Genomic DNA, 14,345 nt, shown 5'->3' with positions numbered 1-14,345 from the left:
AGACACCTGCTGTGTGGACTGTTTGCAGAGAAAATATGCTGTGTGAAAAAACATTCCGTACTAAAGGTGGTAATACACTGGTCCTAAATATGCTCAGGAGTTTCTCTCTCATTAATGTCATTTTTCTGGTAGGTTATGGCATTTGAAGTGTACCAAAATGCCCCAAAATGATTATGTTCTGAGCTTAGCAGGTGTACATTTTGGACACCTGTCTTGCTTTCCGGAAAAGTCTGTCTGTAATTAAACTCCTTTCACAACCTCACTGGGACTTCTTTCACCCCCACCGTGTCTTGGACTGCCTTGTACTCTCGCATACACTACTCGCTTATGTCTGAAACTCCTTGAAACTATCTTTCACAATGGGGCACATCAAACACACAGGCACAGGAAGAAAGGCCGACAGTGGGCGTGTGAGAGAGAAAGCGCAGCCCCAAACAAACCAGATCAAACCAAAGAAAACAGGAAGAACAGGTGGCAGGAAGGAACCTGAGCTGTCACTGTCCCGCCATCCACCCTGTGCTTCACTTGGCATGAAGCCGCACAGGGAGCAGGAGGCCTCACTCGCGCTGGAGAACATGCCTGCCTGCCGTTCACACGGCGCTAGAGAATGGTGCTGAGGGAGACTCTGGCAGCAGCACAAAGCAGCTCCCTGTACCTGCTGATGCTCACATCTCACATCCTGGCTGGTAGGTCTCTACCGCAGTTCAGAGTAAAGAGCAGGCTCCTCGGATCACGCTGTGTTTCTCTGGCTTTGCTCTCCTGTGCCTTGTTGATCTGCTGCTTTCCCTCTCTCTCTCCCTCACACCTGAAGAAGGCTCTGCACCCAAAACGTTGTGCTTCTTTTCTTTACCTTTCAGCAGGAACAGTCGCCCTTTTCTGGCTCTGCCTTACGTGGGCAATACATTTACTTTTCCATCATCTCTCATAGTTTATATCATGCTTTACAGGATCTGTGTATCTTTACCATGATTTCACTTTGCTTTACCACATTTTTCTAAGTTTACAGAGTTTACCGTTTTTTTTTATGAGTTTAAAACGTATTGTTCCACAAAAAAAACTGTAATATGTCGGCTAAAGGAGCTGGGTATCTTGCAGGAAATCTTTGGCTCCCTTAAAAATGCTCTCTTGTAGAGGTTTTAAATGTTTGAGCAGAAGTTAGCAAAATTGTGTTTCTGTGCAACAGTTTATCAAAGTATTATCAGGACCACAAATATTATTTTGTATACTTTTAAAATAAAGGACAAAGCAAAATAAGCAGGAATGTGTCAAGACTGATTAATGTAAATGACCAGTATGCATAGTAAAATGGTATAGAGAATAGAAAAACTCACATGTAGCTCACACGTGGTCATGTGGGTGTTATACAAAGTATTTAAAATAGAAAGGAATGTGTGTTTGGAGCTCATTATATTATTTTACTCCTCCCATGACATGATTCATGATCAATCATGGCAATAATGGTCCTATTGTTTTCTTTATTAATTCATTATTATTAAAAGTAGACTTAAAGTGGCTTGGAACAGCAGTTAAGAAGTTTTTTTTACTAAGTTGTTTATGTCATACCTGCAAAGGAACAAGTAATAGGTTTATTCCATGCTGAAAAAAAGAAGAAAGAAAACACAACGTTTCGGCCGTGGAGCCTTCTTCAGGTGTGAGCTCACACCTTCTGAGCAGGAGCTCACACCTGAAGAAGGCTCCACGGCCGAAACGTTGTGTTTTCTTTCTTCTTTTTTTCAGCATGGAATAAACCTATTACTTGTTCCTTTGCAGCCTACGCGTGCTGACGCAGCTACCCATCTGAACTATGTCATACCTGTTTTAGTTTTCAGAACTCAAAACAATTAGGTACCTGCCCATTACTTAACAATACAGAATTGTTTTGAGTTCTGAGAGAAAAAAAACCTCTTAACTGCTGTTCCAAGCCACTTTAAGTCTGCTTTTAATAATAATGAAGTCAAAATCCAGGACAATAGCAACCGAATGTTTACATTTGTCGCTTCTAGATAAATGGCTACATTCCTTACATAGAAAAAAGCACACGCCTTTACCTGCTAAATTGACACACCTATTGTGTCTTTAGGGGGAAAATGGCACAACTTGCCTGGAAAAGGTAAAACGCCATAGCTTGATGCTCATTTTAGCCAGTTCCAGTTTAGGACATTCTTTTCAACACGGAATTTTACTGAATCACTCTGAACTCTTTTTTTGTAAATGATATATAAATTGTGCACAATATTCACATTAGTAAACAGTCATAGTTTTAACATAACATCTTCTCTAAAATCCTATAACTTTTACTCTGTGCTAATAGACTGCTTTATATTACTTCTTCATATTGTCAATAAAAGGAAAAAATGGTCAACATAAACTATCGTCTTTAGCTTCTTCAAGCTCGCTGTGTCCCATCTTATATTTGTAGGTTATGTAATACTCTGTTCTAGTCTTCACTAAAAATGTTAACAGCCAGGTGTTTGGTAGTGACCACCACTTACATTTTGAGAATTTATCTTTTATGGGGACCTTTATCAAAAGTACTCAGAAAACCCAGATATACCATCATTTTTACTTCAAATAATTCTAACATTATCTAAGCAATATCTACTTTTTCTAAATTTATGCTGATTAGCCCCTAGAATCCTCTAGCAGTACTTTTCTTTACACAACCTATGTGTAATAACTTTATGTGTAGTAGAAGCATGGCGTATTAGGGAATCTCCTGCGCCTTGGATTATTTTGAGATGAGTGTGTCACTCTCGGTTATCACAGACCCTGCCAGCTGCTCCTGTTCTTCCAGCGAGCAGTCCTTAGATCTACTCTTCATTCCTGTCTGCATGCTGTGAATAGTCCTTACTTTATTTGTAGGCTCCTTACGAATGAAGAACTATGCCCCATGAAAACTGAAGATAAAATTAAATGAACTTATTTCCCTACGGACACAAAAGTATAATAAAGAAAACTCGGCCAGGAGAGCTTCTCTTGTGAACTTAGGTAGAGTTTTAATGATTTATTTGTTTGCCTGTAGGTCTTCTGGCTCTCTGAGCACTCCCAGTAATGATAGTATAGCAGCAGAGGCACAATTACACTTCTGAAACACTTCAAGTCCCGGTTGCTAGGTATCTTCTTTCATTTCGCTTTCAAAAATGCTTTTAAAAAATGCATCATTATAAGTGGTGTCTCTGACTCATTATAAGTGATGTGTCCCTACTCTTCCTGTTTACCTTTTTATCAACTCTTATTTTACCTTTTGGGCAAGGGCAGCTTGTTTGGGGAAAAGGTCTAAAAAACAATGAAAAAAGAACAAAAGGCTTAAGTAAAATAAACGACAGCAAGAAACCATTCACAAAGAGAAAAAAATCCATTTCTGACATTGATGACAGAATTCAGGAATGAGGTAATGAGTTCTGCCTTTTCTAATTTCACAATGAGAGCTCAGACCTGTTATACAGGTTTTTCATCTTAACCCCTGAGAAGAGCCCAGATTTAATATTGCTCAAGCACTATTTTTCTTTTTTTATCCTCCATAAACAAGAGATTAGCATAATTGTACCTAGGTTCACCTGTACATATCGATTGCCTGTCCAAGATTCCTTTCTCAACGAATCAACAAGCCAACAACCAGAACAAATGTTGCTGTTTAAACTTAATCATCAAATTACACTACCAAGAGAACTTTCAATGCTTTTCTCTGATATGATTTCATTTTATAGCCATCCGATTTAGAGTCACAAACTGTTTCTTTGAGTCTTGGCGGCCTTTGATGGCTCCTGTGTGATAGACAGACAGACCTGTCCACTATCAGAACCTATTGACACACTGTCAGATCCAGGACCATTGGAGACTTGCTGCCAACTGGTGGAGACTGTTTGTCACTGATGTCATTGCAAGCCTGGAGAAGCCCTGAAACTCAGGACCAACAGGGTCCTGGTCAAGTAATCCCAACACTACCACCAGTGGCTCTCAAACAATCAATTGCGCACCAAACCAGCAATGTCTGAGCCATAGGACTTTTGATGCTTCGTAACAGCTGTGCAACCTGCTTCATGTCGTTAAGCTTAAATACAATGGTGCTAATGCGCTTATCTGAAAGTCGCATAATCACATTTCCAAAATAAATGTAGCATTTCACAGGAATAGCTTTATTGGTTGTTTCTCTTTGTTTTATTTTTGGCATTCTCACATTCTCAACCTGTTGTTTTAACAACTGGTTATTTTCTGATTATTTTTGAATGAGAAAATATATCGCTCAGGAATGTTATAAAATGGCTTACAGCTTGAGTCACACTATGTTAATCACTCCAGTCTCAGATCCATTATAATGCGTACGGAACTGTAATATTGCAGTAGAGGCTAAAACAAATGACAAAAAGTTCTTTCAGTATTTCAATAGTAAAGAACCATAAAGAATAAAGTCAAATGTCTCTGGGAGAAAAATTGGCAACCTCTAAACATTGAAAGAGGATGAGCTGATGTACTGTAGTAAATGAGTATTTCACTCAGACATTCCACAATGAAAATATCAGCATGCCTCAGGCAGTGTAACAAGGTTTTGTATTAAATATTATGAACATAGAAGAGGCAGATGTGTGGAGGGTACTAGAAACACTCATGATTAATATACACTATTCTCAGGACCTAATGGTATCCTACTAATTTTACTTAAGGAAACAAGATGTTACTCAGAAGCCACTGAGGCAACTCTTCCAACAACAGGGTGAAGACAGCAGTTGTACCCAGGGACTGTAGAATTGCTAATGTAGTGCCCTTTATGAGAATGGTGACAAAACCAGAAGTCTGATTTTGGACACATGGAAGGTTATAGAAACAACAAACTAACAAAACTAAACTAGAGGTTTACCTACAGTTTATGGAAACAAATATCCAGGCGATATTCAGCATGGATTCACTTTTTACACAAGCAACATCGGAAATGAATACTGGGCATATTGATAAGGTGTATTTATATTTTTAGAAGACTTTTGACAATGTTCCTCACAAAGGTTTAATTCTGAAAGGACATTTAAGCTGTGTGGGAACAGGATAATGCATATGTTAATTTTAGTCTGTTTTAATGCAGTATCCCCAGGTATTGAGAAACTGCCTCCTCCTCAAAATGTTGAGGTTGAATCGACCAATATGAAGCACTTCCTGAAGTGGAGCCCCTTGCCTGCGTCCTTTGGCCTTGTCAGCTATTCAGTGCAATTCCAAGGGTAAGCTGCCCTGATTCCACACCTAGAGTCACATATTCACCTGTATCTCAGCAGCCCTGATTTTCACACCTACTGTAGTTACGTATTCACTTGTGTCTCAGCTGCCCTGATTTCCACACCTAGAGTATTCACATATTCACCTGTGACTCAATGTGAGGATTTTCTCCTGCGGGTGACCTTAGGCCAGATTTGCTATGGAATTTCCTCAAAGGGTGCAGCACAGAGGTACAATGGATAGCAGTACTACCTCACAGCGCTAGAGCCATGGGTTGAATTCCAGATCTGGGGTGCTGCTTGCGTAGAGTTTATACAGTATGTTCTTCCTCACAGTCCAAAAACATACTGGTAGATTAATTGGTTTCTGGTAAAACTGGCCCCAGTGTGTGAGTGTGTGTTTGTGTCTGTGTCTTCCCTGCGATGGACTGGTATTCTGTCCATGAAGTACCCTACCTTGTGCCCGTTGCTTGTTGGGATGGGCTCCAGCATTCCCAAGACACTGAATTGGAAGAAGAAGTTAGAAAATGGATGGAATGATGAATTTGCCCATAGTTTACCCAAAGGCAGAATACACAAGCTTTTAGCTGTATTGCTTTGAGAGTATTGCTCCTTTCTGAATGCAGTGAATGTAACACTTTAAATTTACTGTCCAAAATGTGTCAGACATAACCGGAGAGACACTTGTTCATCATTTTTAACATGTGCATTGTTTTCTGGTGGTTGTGGCAGGGAATTTGAGTTGCTGTACAGAAATGGGAGCTGGGAAGACGTGTTTGAGTGCCATCTGATTGCCCACAGCACCTGTGACATGACTGACTACATTGCCTGTAACGTTGACTATAATATCAGGGTTCAAGCACGGAAGGGGGGTCAGAGATCAGACTGGGCGTCAATCAGACAGCTCTTCAACAGCAGGCAAAGTGAGTAACAGCTAAGGAGAAAAAAAAAGAAAATCACTGCAAAATTTTTCAAAACTAATGAAGAACCATTTCCAATACCAGCATATACATTTGCTTACATTTAGATTCAGTTCTGAAAATACTGTTGGCAGATCTCTCTATTTTGGTCTGATATATTTGTCTGATTCTCCGGCAGCAAACCTGACCACACCCACAATGACAGTGACTGCTGCAAGGGAGTTCATTAGGGTAACCTTTGCAGAAATTCCCAAATCCATTGATGTCATCCTTAACTACTGGAAAAAGGGAAAAGAAAGTGCAGTAAGTATTGATTTCTTTCTCTAGAAAGCAAAACATTTTTTTAACAATTGAAACTCTCACAGTGTATCATTTGTCCACATATGTGTTACTGGAAAAAAAGTCATGTTCTTGAGATTTTAAAAGACATATGATTATTTTAGTTTAAAAGTTTGCAGCAATAATCCATCCATAGTAGAAACATGGAAGATTTTAAGATCCTCTGACCATGAGCTCAGATCATGCATACAGATTACATTTCCTGTCAGTTTATTCTCTCAGCACAGTTAGTGCACACAGTGATGCACAGGAGCACAGCCCTGTTCGAACATCACACGCTGAAAGTCAGAAGGTGAAAATGAAAGGTTATTGAACTGTCACAAATGCTGAATGAATACAAAACAGCAAGGTGACAGACCTACCTTATCACAAACCTACAGTATCCACTCTAATCAGGTAGTTTATGAGGTCTGAGCCCATAAAAAATACAATAGCTAACAAAATCCTGTGTGAAGAGATTTTTATCCTACCAATCATTTATTATACCAAAAACATGGGAAAATGTGGATCTCAGCCCTAAAGTAATTACCTTAATCTAAATACCAAGCATTTATAGAGATATAAAAAACAACGCAATCTCTGTGCTGTTAAGGGATGCCTTATCCCGTCATGATGCAGGTTTCACATTTGGTCCATTGGCAATGGACATTTTCACCAGCGCTCTTAAGATATAACTAACTGTTCAGGATACAAATGCCCTCTTCTAGCTAAATCTGCCATCTACAACATCGTAGGCAGCTCAGTCTCTCATAAAGTCACAGAACTGCTTTTGGAATGCCAATCCTTCTACTAGAGAAACCCTGTACCCTGTCCACGTGTTCCAGGACCGATGCTTTTTGTCTGTACTGTTAACACTGGATCTTGAGTTTCTTTTGCAATCTTTTTCACTTGCCTGGTAGAAAAACAAACAGCTGCCTCAGCATGGTTGCTTTTATTATCACACAGACAGGCCTTCTCAGGTACAAACTCTAATATTTTCAACACAGTACTTATATGCTATTGGTTATTGCCTGATAACCTCTTTCTTTCACATTAGGTTTTACCCCCCATAATTGTTTTCCTTTTCATTCCTTTTTACATTATGTCAGGAAACAGGTAGCATAGAGAGTAGAGAGTAGAGTAATTTATTGCCATACTGTATGTACACATACAATGGAATTCTTAATCGTGCTGATCTTTCGGTACAACAGTACAACAGACACGACCACACAATTTAAAGAGTACTGTACATTACAAACATAATACATAATAACAACAGAACAATAAATATTTTTACATGAACACTTCCAGTCCTCTCAGGAGTGTTAGGATCAGCTGGAGGAGTCTTGAGACTCTCACTAACCATGCTGGCATAGGGAATGCTGAAATGCGAAAACTTCAACAGATTCAAGGGCATCCACCACTGATGGCAGACACTGGAGGACGGGCACCTGGGACACCCCAGCCCTGGGGAAAGTGGACAGAGTCACTCTCGTTACTGCCATGCTCTTTCTGTCTAAATGAACCTATGGACCTATGGTGGTGACCTCACTTTGTTATCATTGCTACTTGTTTGAAAATGAAAATTTGCATCACATGCACATCGGTTTTTATGATGCTTTGGAAATGTTACATGATGTATAAATCATCCTGTATATCTGGTTGAGGAATTTTATAGATTAAGCAGATGAAGCAACGAAGCTAAACAGGTTGTTCTTTTGCAATTACAATGTAGGTGTTCCAAAAAACCATCACTTCAGAGGAAAACCCTTTTCATATTGTCAACATTGAGGAGGGAGTCATGTACTGCCTCAGAGCATTAGCCTTTGCAGAGTCAATCAATAAGAAGAGTGAATCTACAAACCCACAGTGCTACTTCGTTCCTAGTGAGTACCTGCCTTCCACAAGTGGGCAAGTATATAATTTTACAGCTACCAGATAAGTGTCAAGCTTATTATTCAACAAGGAGATAACAGTGGGCTTAATTTACAAAGTTGACTAATCAGTAACTATGTTTTTTATTTTATATAGTGTCTTTCAATGGTTCTTCTTTATTTGCATTCACCGCTCTTTCCAGATCTCAAAACAGTACATTTAACATTTACTACCAGGTTTAATAAAAGCATCTACAATGTTCTCAACACATTGAGAACAGAATTTAAAAGGACCTGCTTGCATATTTTATCCTCCTAAAGGAGTAGAAAGTCTGGAATGTGTGCCGGCAGTGAACTTTGCATTTTTGCACAGAAACAGCAGCAGCAACAGTGACAATAAGAATTACAAGTGTTCAAACACATTGCCACACTTGGTGTACTGTATGGGTTTGTGATCCACATACTGTACATTACACTGTTTGATGCCACATAAGAAAGAAACTCTGGAAACAATTGTTTTCTGGACAACAGTTCTGATATACAGTAACTCAAAATATGAATCACAATATTACCTGTGAAAAACACTTTCAGAAATATACTTTTGTCAGGTTTTGCAAGTTGACCTAACCTAAATTCTTCTGTAAGGGCAGCTTCAAAATAATGACAGAAGCTGGATTAAGAAGGCTTTGCCTTGACATGGAGTTGAAAATCAATTACGCAATCTCCTCCCTGGCCTCAGAACTTGGCAGTAATACAGGAATCTCAGCTATGTTCCAGAGCCTATGCTGTTATACGTCCAAAATTCTTCAAAGTGAGAGTGGATTGTTAGTGACGTGCCAGTCACAACTTGCACACAGTGGCTCACACAGGTGGATAGATGGTGGAGCTCTAATGGAAAGCTTGAAGGAAACATAGCTTTCATGCACACAAGCTGAAAACGCTCTTCAGACGGGTTAATTCCAGTGTCTCCCTTGAAAGGTCCAGTGCCTCAGTGGCTGCTGCCCACAGTCTTATGCACCTCTGTTATCCTGGCTCTCCTGCTGTTCATCTCCCTGCGGAAGTATTACTCTGTCCTCCAGTCCGCCTGCTGCCCGAAGGAACCCCTGCCAGATGTCCTGGTGAGCTGAGTGTGATTTTTTGTTTCTGACATGGAAAAAAAAAGAATATAGATAAAGGAAATTGTAGAGGATGCCAAAAGTCATGGTGCAGTTCAGGGAAGTTTTGAAAAGAGGTTTATTCTGTAACGGAGAGGCCTCCAGGAGACAAAACTGACAGAGTGATTTTCTATCCCTGTCTGACCTACATACAAATGTTCTCAAGCACTTTATATACTCTAAAACATATATTTAAATTTAAAATGAACCTTTTGTTCCTTTATACAAATGACTTTGTAAAAAAAGATATCATTAAAAAATATCTGCAAAGCCCCTGCTCATTTTCTGTAGTAGACTCATATCTGTCTCTAACACACTTTGCTTTTCCTATACTGGTCTCTTTCTGTTGTAATATTGAAATTGGCTTTACTTTTGGTTCTCTCGGTCCATAGAGAGCACAAAACATGTTTCTGTATGGGCTATAGATCTGTGGGGTATAGACAATTTTCCTCCTTTACGTGTTTTTAAGGCCAATGTTTTCCAGACCACGAATTTGCTAACCTTTAGGGCGATTTCTGTCTATAGTATATCTGTGTTTTTGACATTTAGCCAAGCTTTTCAAATTTGTCTTAAGCTGCCTCATTCTCTTAAAGCCTTCCTTCTTAGAATCATAAACCTTTTACTTAAGCTCTGTGCTTCTAAGTCTGACATACACCTTAAAGGTGATCGTGTTTCTTACTGTACCTTGGTCAATTAAAAAAAAAGGCCTATATAGCACTTTTTCTTTGTTGTTCCTCCGACAGTTTGAGTGACAAAGTCATCATTTACTATATCAACCCTTTCACCTTCAGCATCTGTGCTTCCAAAATGGTTAATATTAGTCTGTGAGGACAATTGAAACACCCCAATATGACTTCATGTTGTATGGAATAGGTCTGAATCATTATCACAACTGACTGCTGTGACTAAACATCTTGAATGTTTATTCACATTTTCAAACTGTAAAAAAAGCAGAAGTATCAGTGCTATCTACAGTATATTTGATTTTTCTACTGCTCTGTCATTTTTTATTTGTGCTAAGGCACTGCCTCATCAGTCTTTCATGTTTCATCTGAACAATCCATCCCTGCTTATATTAAATTCATCTCCATCACTCTGAATGCTACATTTCTGTAACCCCCTGATCCCTGTTAAATAATTCACAATCACCTTGCTCAACCCAATGCATTCTCTCGCTCTTGATTGAACTGTAGAGCAGTCTGCCTAGACCCTCTGTTCTAATTAGAAGCCCAGTGCTCCAAAAACGTAGATCCTTCTTCTCTACTCCAGGATTCCATTCCCTTGCTTAATCTTTGTATATCTGAAGTCCTGGAATAGCATGTGGTACTAATGTGGTGAGAAAATGGATCGTGACAATTGGATTCCCCCTAGCTCTAGCCAAGTATTGATATCTGAGCACCAGGCAGGCAAGAAATCAAACAGGTCTCCTTGTGACTTAGTACATAGAATATGCTTTAACCATCAAATGCCCCACTGCTCCTATCTTCCTCTTCTGGATAGGAATGTGTACTGTGGTGCCCCAGGACTCACTCGGTTTGCCCTTCAGGTCTGGGCAGTCAGAATCCAAATTGGTGTCCAATAATTGGAATCTACCAGTAGCCAACTTTTATTTCTCTGTAGGGCTTGTACCCAAACCTTTTCTACTCCAGAATGCACTAGACCCTCAATCCCTCAGCAGCTGGCCTGAAGACCATCTCTGGAAAAGGCTGACTAACCAGTTACTCCAGATCTCTTACACCCAAATGTCACCAAGTCTGACCAAGAGATCAGGACCTCTGATTTCCACTTATTCCACATGCCAACAGTCTTTAGAGATTAATCCTTCCTGGATATATTTAGATAGAAATACAATCATTCTGAAAATCAGACCCTGAAACTGTCACGGACGTCGGAAGGGACAAACCGTGGAGAGGCAGGAGAGCGAAAAAGACCCTATGCGAAGAGGCGGAAAGGGGAGTTAGCCCGGGCTCAGCAGTGCAAAGAGTTCTGGAGTGCCGTATAGAAACCTGTGCCCTCAGGTAGCGGATGTGGGGCGACCTGGTGCTAGGCGGGTCTCAGGACATCCGAACGTCAATGATGAGCGAAGCAGAATAAGTGACCTGGAAATATATAGCCCCAGAGAGAGAGAGACCGGAAGGAGAACAAAGGACAGGAAACTAGGGACAGGACAGAGTAGGAACGCCCTCTGGCTGCAGAGGGCGTGACAGAAACGGCTTTATGCTTTTAATTTGAGGTTCAATACTTTGACAGCAACTAGCAACTAGCAACTGTACTGAGGTTTGTAAATTTAAAAAAGAGAAAGAAACAGAGAAAAAGCTGTCTTATAAGGAAGCTACATCCTGCTCTCTTATTAGAACACAAAGAAATACCAGGAGCAATTTCATCTTAATTCTCAAGGTAAGCGTGTTTACTGTGCTAAGCTAGAGACTAGAGCACGGATGATAGATTAAATTGATTAAAACCAGTCCAGCAATTTTCCACAAAACCGAAAAACAAGTATCCCAAACTAAAGTACTACAGTGCTCTTACTAAACTGCAGGCTACGTGAATCACCTGTTGAGGGTTTTCATGGGGTTTCTGTTGTAAATGAAAGATTTCAGCTTCGATCAAGGAGACTTTACTCTGGGACTGAACTGCACATTCCACTGGTTTCATCAATTATCATTTGGGGGGGGAATCTGTGGAGTTTTGGCATAAGGAGGTGATGGAGGTCTGTCTCGTTTTTTATTTTTCTTGAGCCAACCATGCACTGGCCACCATTGAGAGCTCCTCATGATTTTGCCCTTGAGGTTACTTGAGGTTTTTTTCTGGTCTGTGAGCAAAACATTCGAGGCCAAAGATAAAAAGAGTGAGAAAAACTATATTTTTCACAAAGAAAATCAAATGTATGATTAAATGGGGAAGTTATAACAGTGGCTTTTGCACTACAGTTTATATCTGTCCTCCAACTGAGATCTTAGTAGAATTGTAAAGCTAACTGTGCATAATACTCATTTACTGTGTTCTAAACTATGACAAAGGACGCCTCAATGAGGTAGGCTTAGATGGCTGTTGGGAAAATTCTTATACAATCTGTGTAATGTTTGTTTAGCATCAACATGAAAACACAGTGAGGGGATTTTCAATGGAATAAACACAAAGGCATGAGAAAAGAATCACTAGACCTCTTGAAAAATGCTGTGTCATAAGCCTGTTGCACCTTCAGACATCTGTTGCCTGCCTGGGGCTGTACCTGTCAAGAACAGATTGTTAGAACCAGTGGAGGGTGACAACTCTGGTGTTTTCAGTTGCAGGACCTGCTAGACTACAAGGTGAAAACACAGCACAGCAGCAATAGGCCCAGTGAAGTCTGTGACGCCATCCTTGTCCTGCCTGCTAAGGAAGGCTGAAATACAGGACTCAGAGGCCAAAAGGAAGAGGAACAGAACAAGGGAGGAAGAATTAAAAGGAGCACACCACTTGGCCGATGGCACTTGAGACGGAAACCCTTCTTTAACTTATTCATACTGCACAAAAAAGGGGGACATCTGGACACAGTTCCCAGGATACCATTTGGGAACTCATCTACAACAGGAGTGACTGAGCAAACACTTTGATTTTCCTGTTGGACTATGCTTGCGATGTATTGCTCCTAAGGTAGCATTTCTCCAGTAACTGCCCAGTTCAATGGAATAGAAGCTGGACTAGGGAACTTTTAAAGGACTTTTTACTGCACAATATAGTGTGATTGCAAGCACCCTGACTTTTTCAGTGTTAAGATCATTCGAGAACTCTTGAGACTCTGAAACCAAAATTATTAAAATGTATTTATCACATTAAATTATCTATTTTCTCATATCTCAGGGTTATTTCAAAGACAGTTTGAGCCAAAACACATTGAATGCTTGACATGATCTATTTCTGTACCCAGGATGCACAGAATTTGGATACCTGACTATCTTGGACTTTTTACTCAGAAACTTCAGAATTCACGCTTAATTATTTAACAATATAATTCCCAGGCCAGGGCCAAAGATGACAAAATGTTAAATATACTGATTGCGCTACAGTACGAGTCCTGATAGTCCAGCATGATGTTCTGTAGCAGGACTTCACGATTCAAAATGGATTTTAACGTTCCATAACATTAAGCAATTCCTTTTCAAACATTGCAAGAACATAAGAAAAGGGTAACAATACGAGGAGGTCATCGATAGTAGCTCATTTGATTGCTAGATAATTGATCTAAAGATGTCCTCTGCCTACTTTCTGTCTCAAACTCACAACCTTTAGGCAAATGAGTGCCAGTTTCAAATGCTCTTCTTACAGTGCTTCTGTAAAATCAAGAGAAAAAACCATAGTAACAAGGAATACGACACATGATCTCAGTAGACAATTCTCATTTCACATGTTTACTGTCCACTATTTAAAAATTCTTTTCCCTTACCTTTGATCTTGCACTTTCCAGACATAAATCCAAGGGTTAAAACTTTTACAGGGTATTATGTTATTGCTCTATGTGGTTTATTCTCTGCATTCAAAATAAAAATGTGATCTTTTAACTTTTATTTTTTCCCCTCCACCACCACCTCCCCCAGTGTGGAGGACAACTTTATTACTTTTTTTTTGGTAGTTTACTATCTCATGTGCTTCTTTCCTGAATCTTACATCCATTCTATAAATTCCATATATTTTCATATCCTCTTTATTTATTCTTCTTCTATGATATGATAATTAGTGTGAACCACATTCTTAACACTCAAAACATGAGGGAAATACATTGAAAGATCACTGCCTAAGGAAGAACAAGAGGTGAAGAAAATTACACTTCTCTGCAAACTAATCCAGAAAGAAAACACTTTGGGGTCCACATTGGGCATGAATTTTAAAACAAGTGAC

At 39.7% G+C, this 14,345-nt stretch overlaps 1 protein-coding gene across 1 annotated transcript; it reads left to right on the top strand.

Moving 5' to 3' along the window:
- Window positions 1–541: 541 nt before the first annotated feature.
- On the top strand, window positions 542–14,334 carry il20rb (interleukin 20 receptor subunit beta). The gene is made up of 7 exons (XM_088913620.1): window positions 542–686; window positions 5,075–5,207; window positions 5,934–6,124; window positions 6,300–6,424; window positions 8,175–8,325; window positions 9,292–9,431; window positions 12,755–14,334. Exons 1-7 carry the CDS (start codon window positions 608–610, stop codon window positions 12,854–12,856), a joined length of 921 nt encoding a protein of 306 aa, XP_088769746.1. The 5' UTR covers window positions 542–607; the 3' UTR covers window positions 12,857–14,334.
- The last annotated feature ends 11 nt before the right edge of the window (window positions 14,335–14,345 follow it).

Source organism: Atractosteus spatula, chromosome 4 (assembly GCF_055471065.1).
Source record: "Atractosteus spatula isolate fAtrSpa1 chromosome 4, fAtrSpa1.hap1, whole genome shotgun sequence".
Lineage (NCBI taxonomy): Eukaryota > Metazoa > Chordata > Actinopteri > Semionotiformes > Lepisosteidae > Atractosteus > Atractosteus spatula.
Note: the sequence above shows the minus strand (reverse complement) of the source record. Positions and strands in the feature narration are given on the sequence as shown.

Bases quoted from the DNA above. Each gene is read 5' to 3' on its own strand.
- il20rb (XM_088913620.1), top strand. From the start codon at position 608: ATGGTGCTGAGGGAGACTCTGGCAGCAGCACAAAGCAGCTCCCTGTAC. The intron at 6,125-6,299 runs GTGAGTAACAGC...ATTCTCCGGCAG, and splicing joins GCTCTTCAACAGCAGGCAAA to CAAACCTGACCACACCCACA. The intron at 6,425-8,174 runs GTAAGTATTGAT...ATTACAATGTAG, and splicing joins AAAAGGGAAAAGAAAGTGCA to GTGTTCCAAAAAACCATCAC.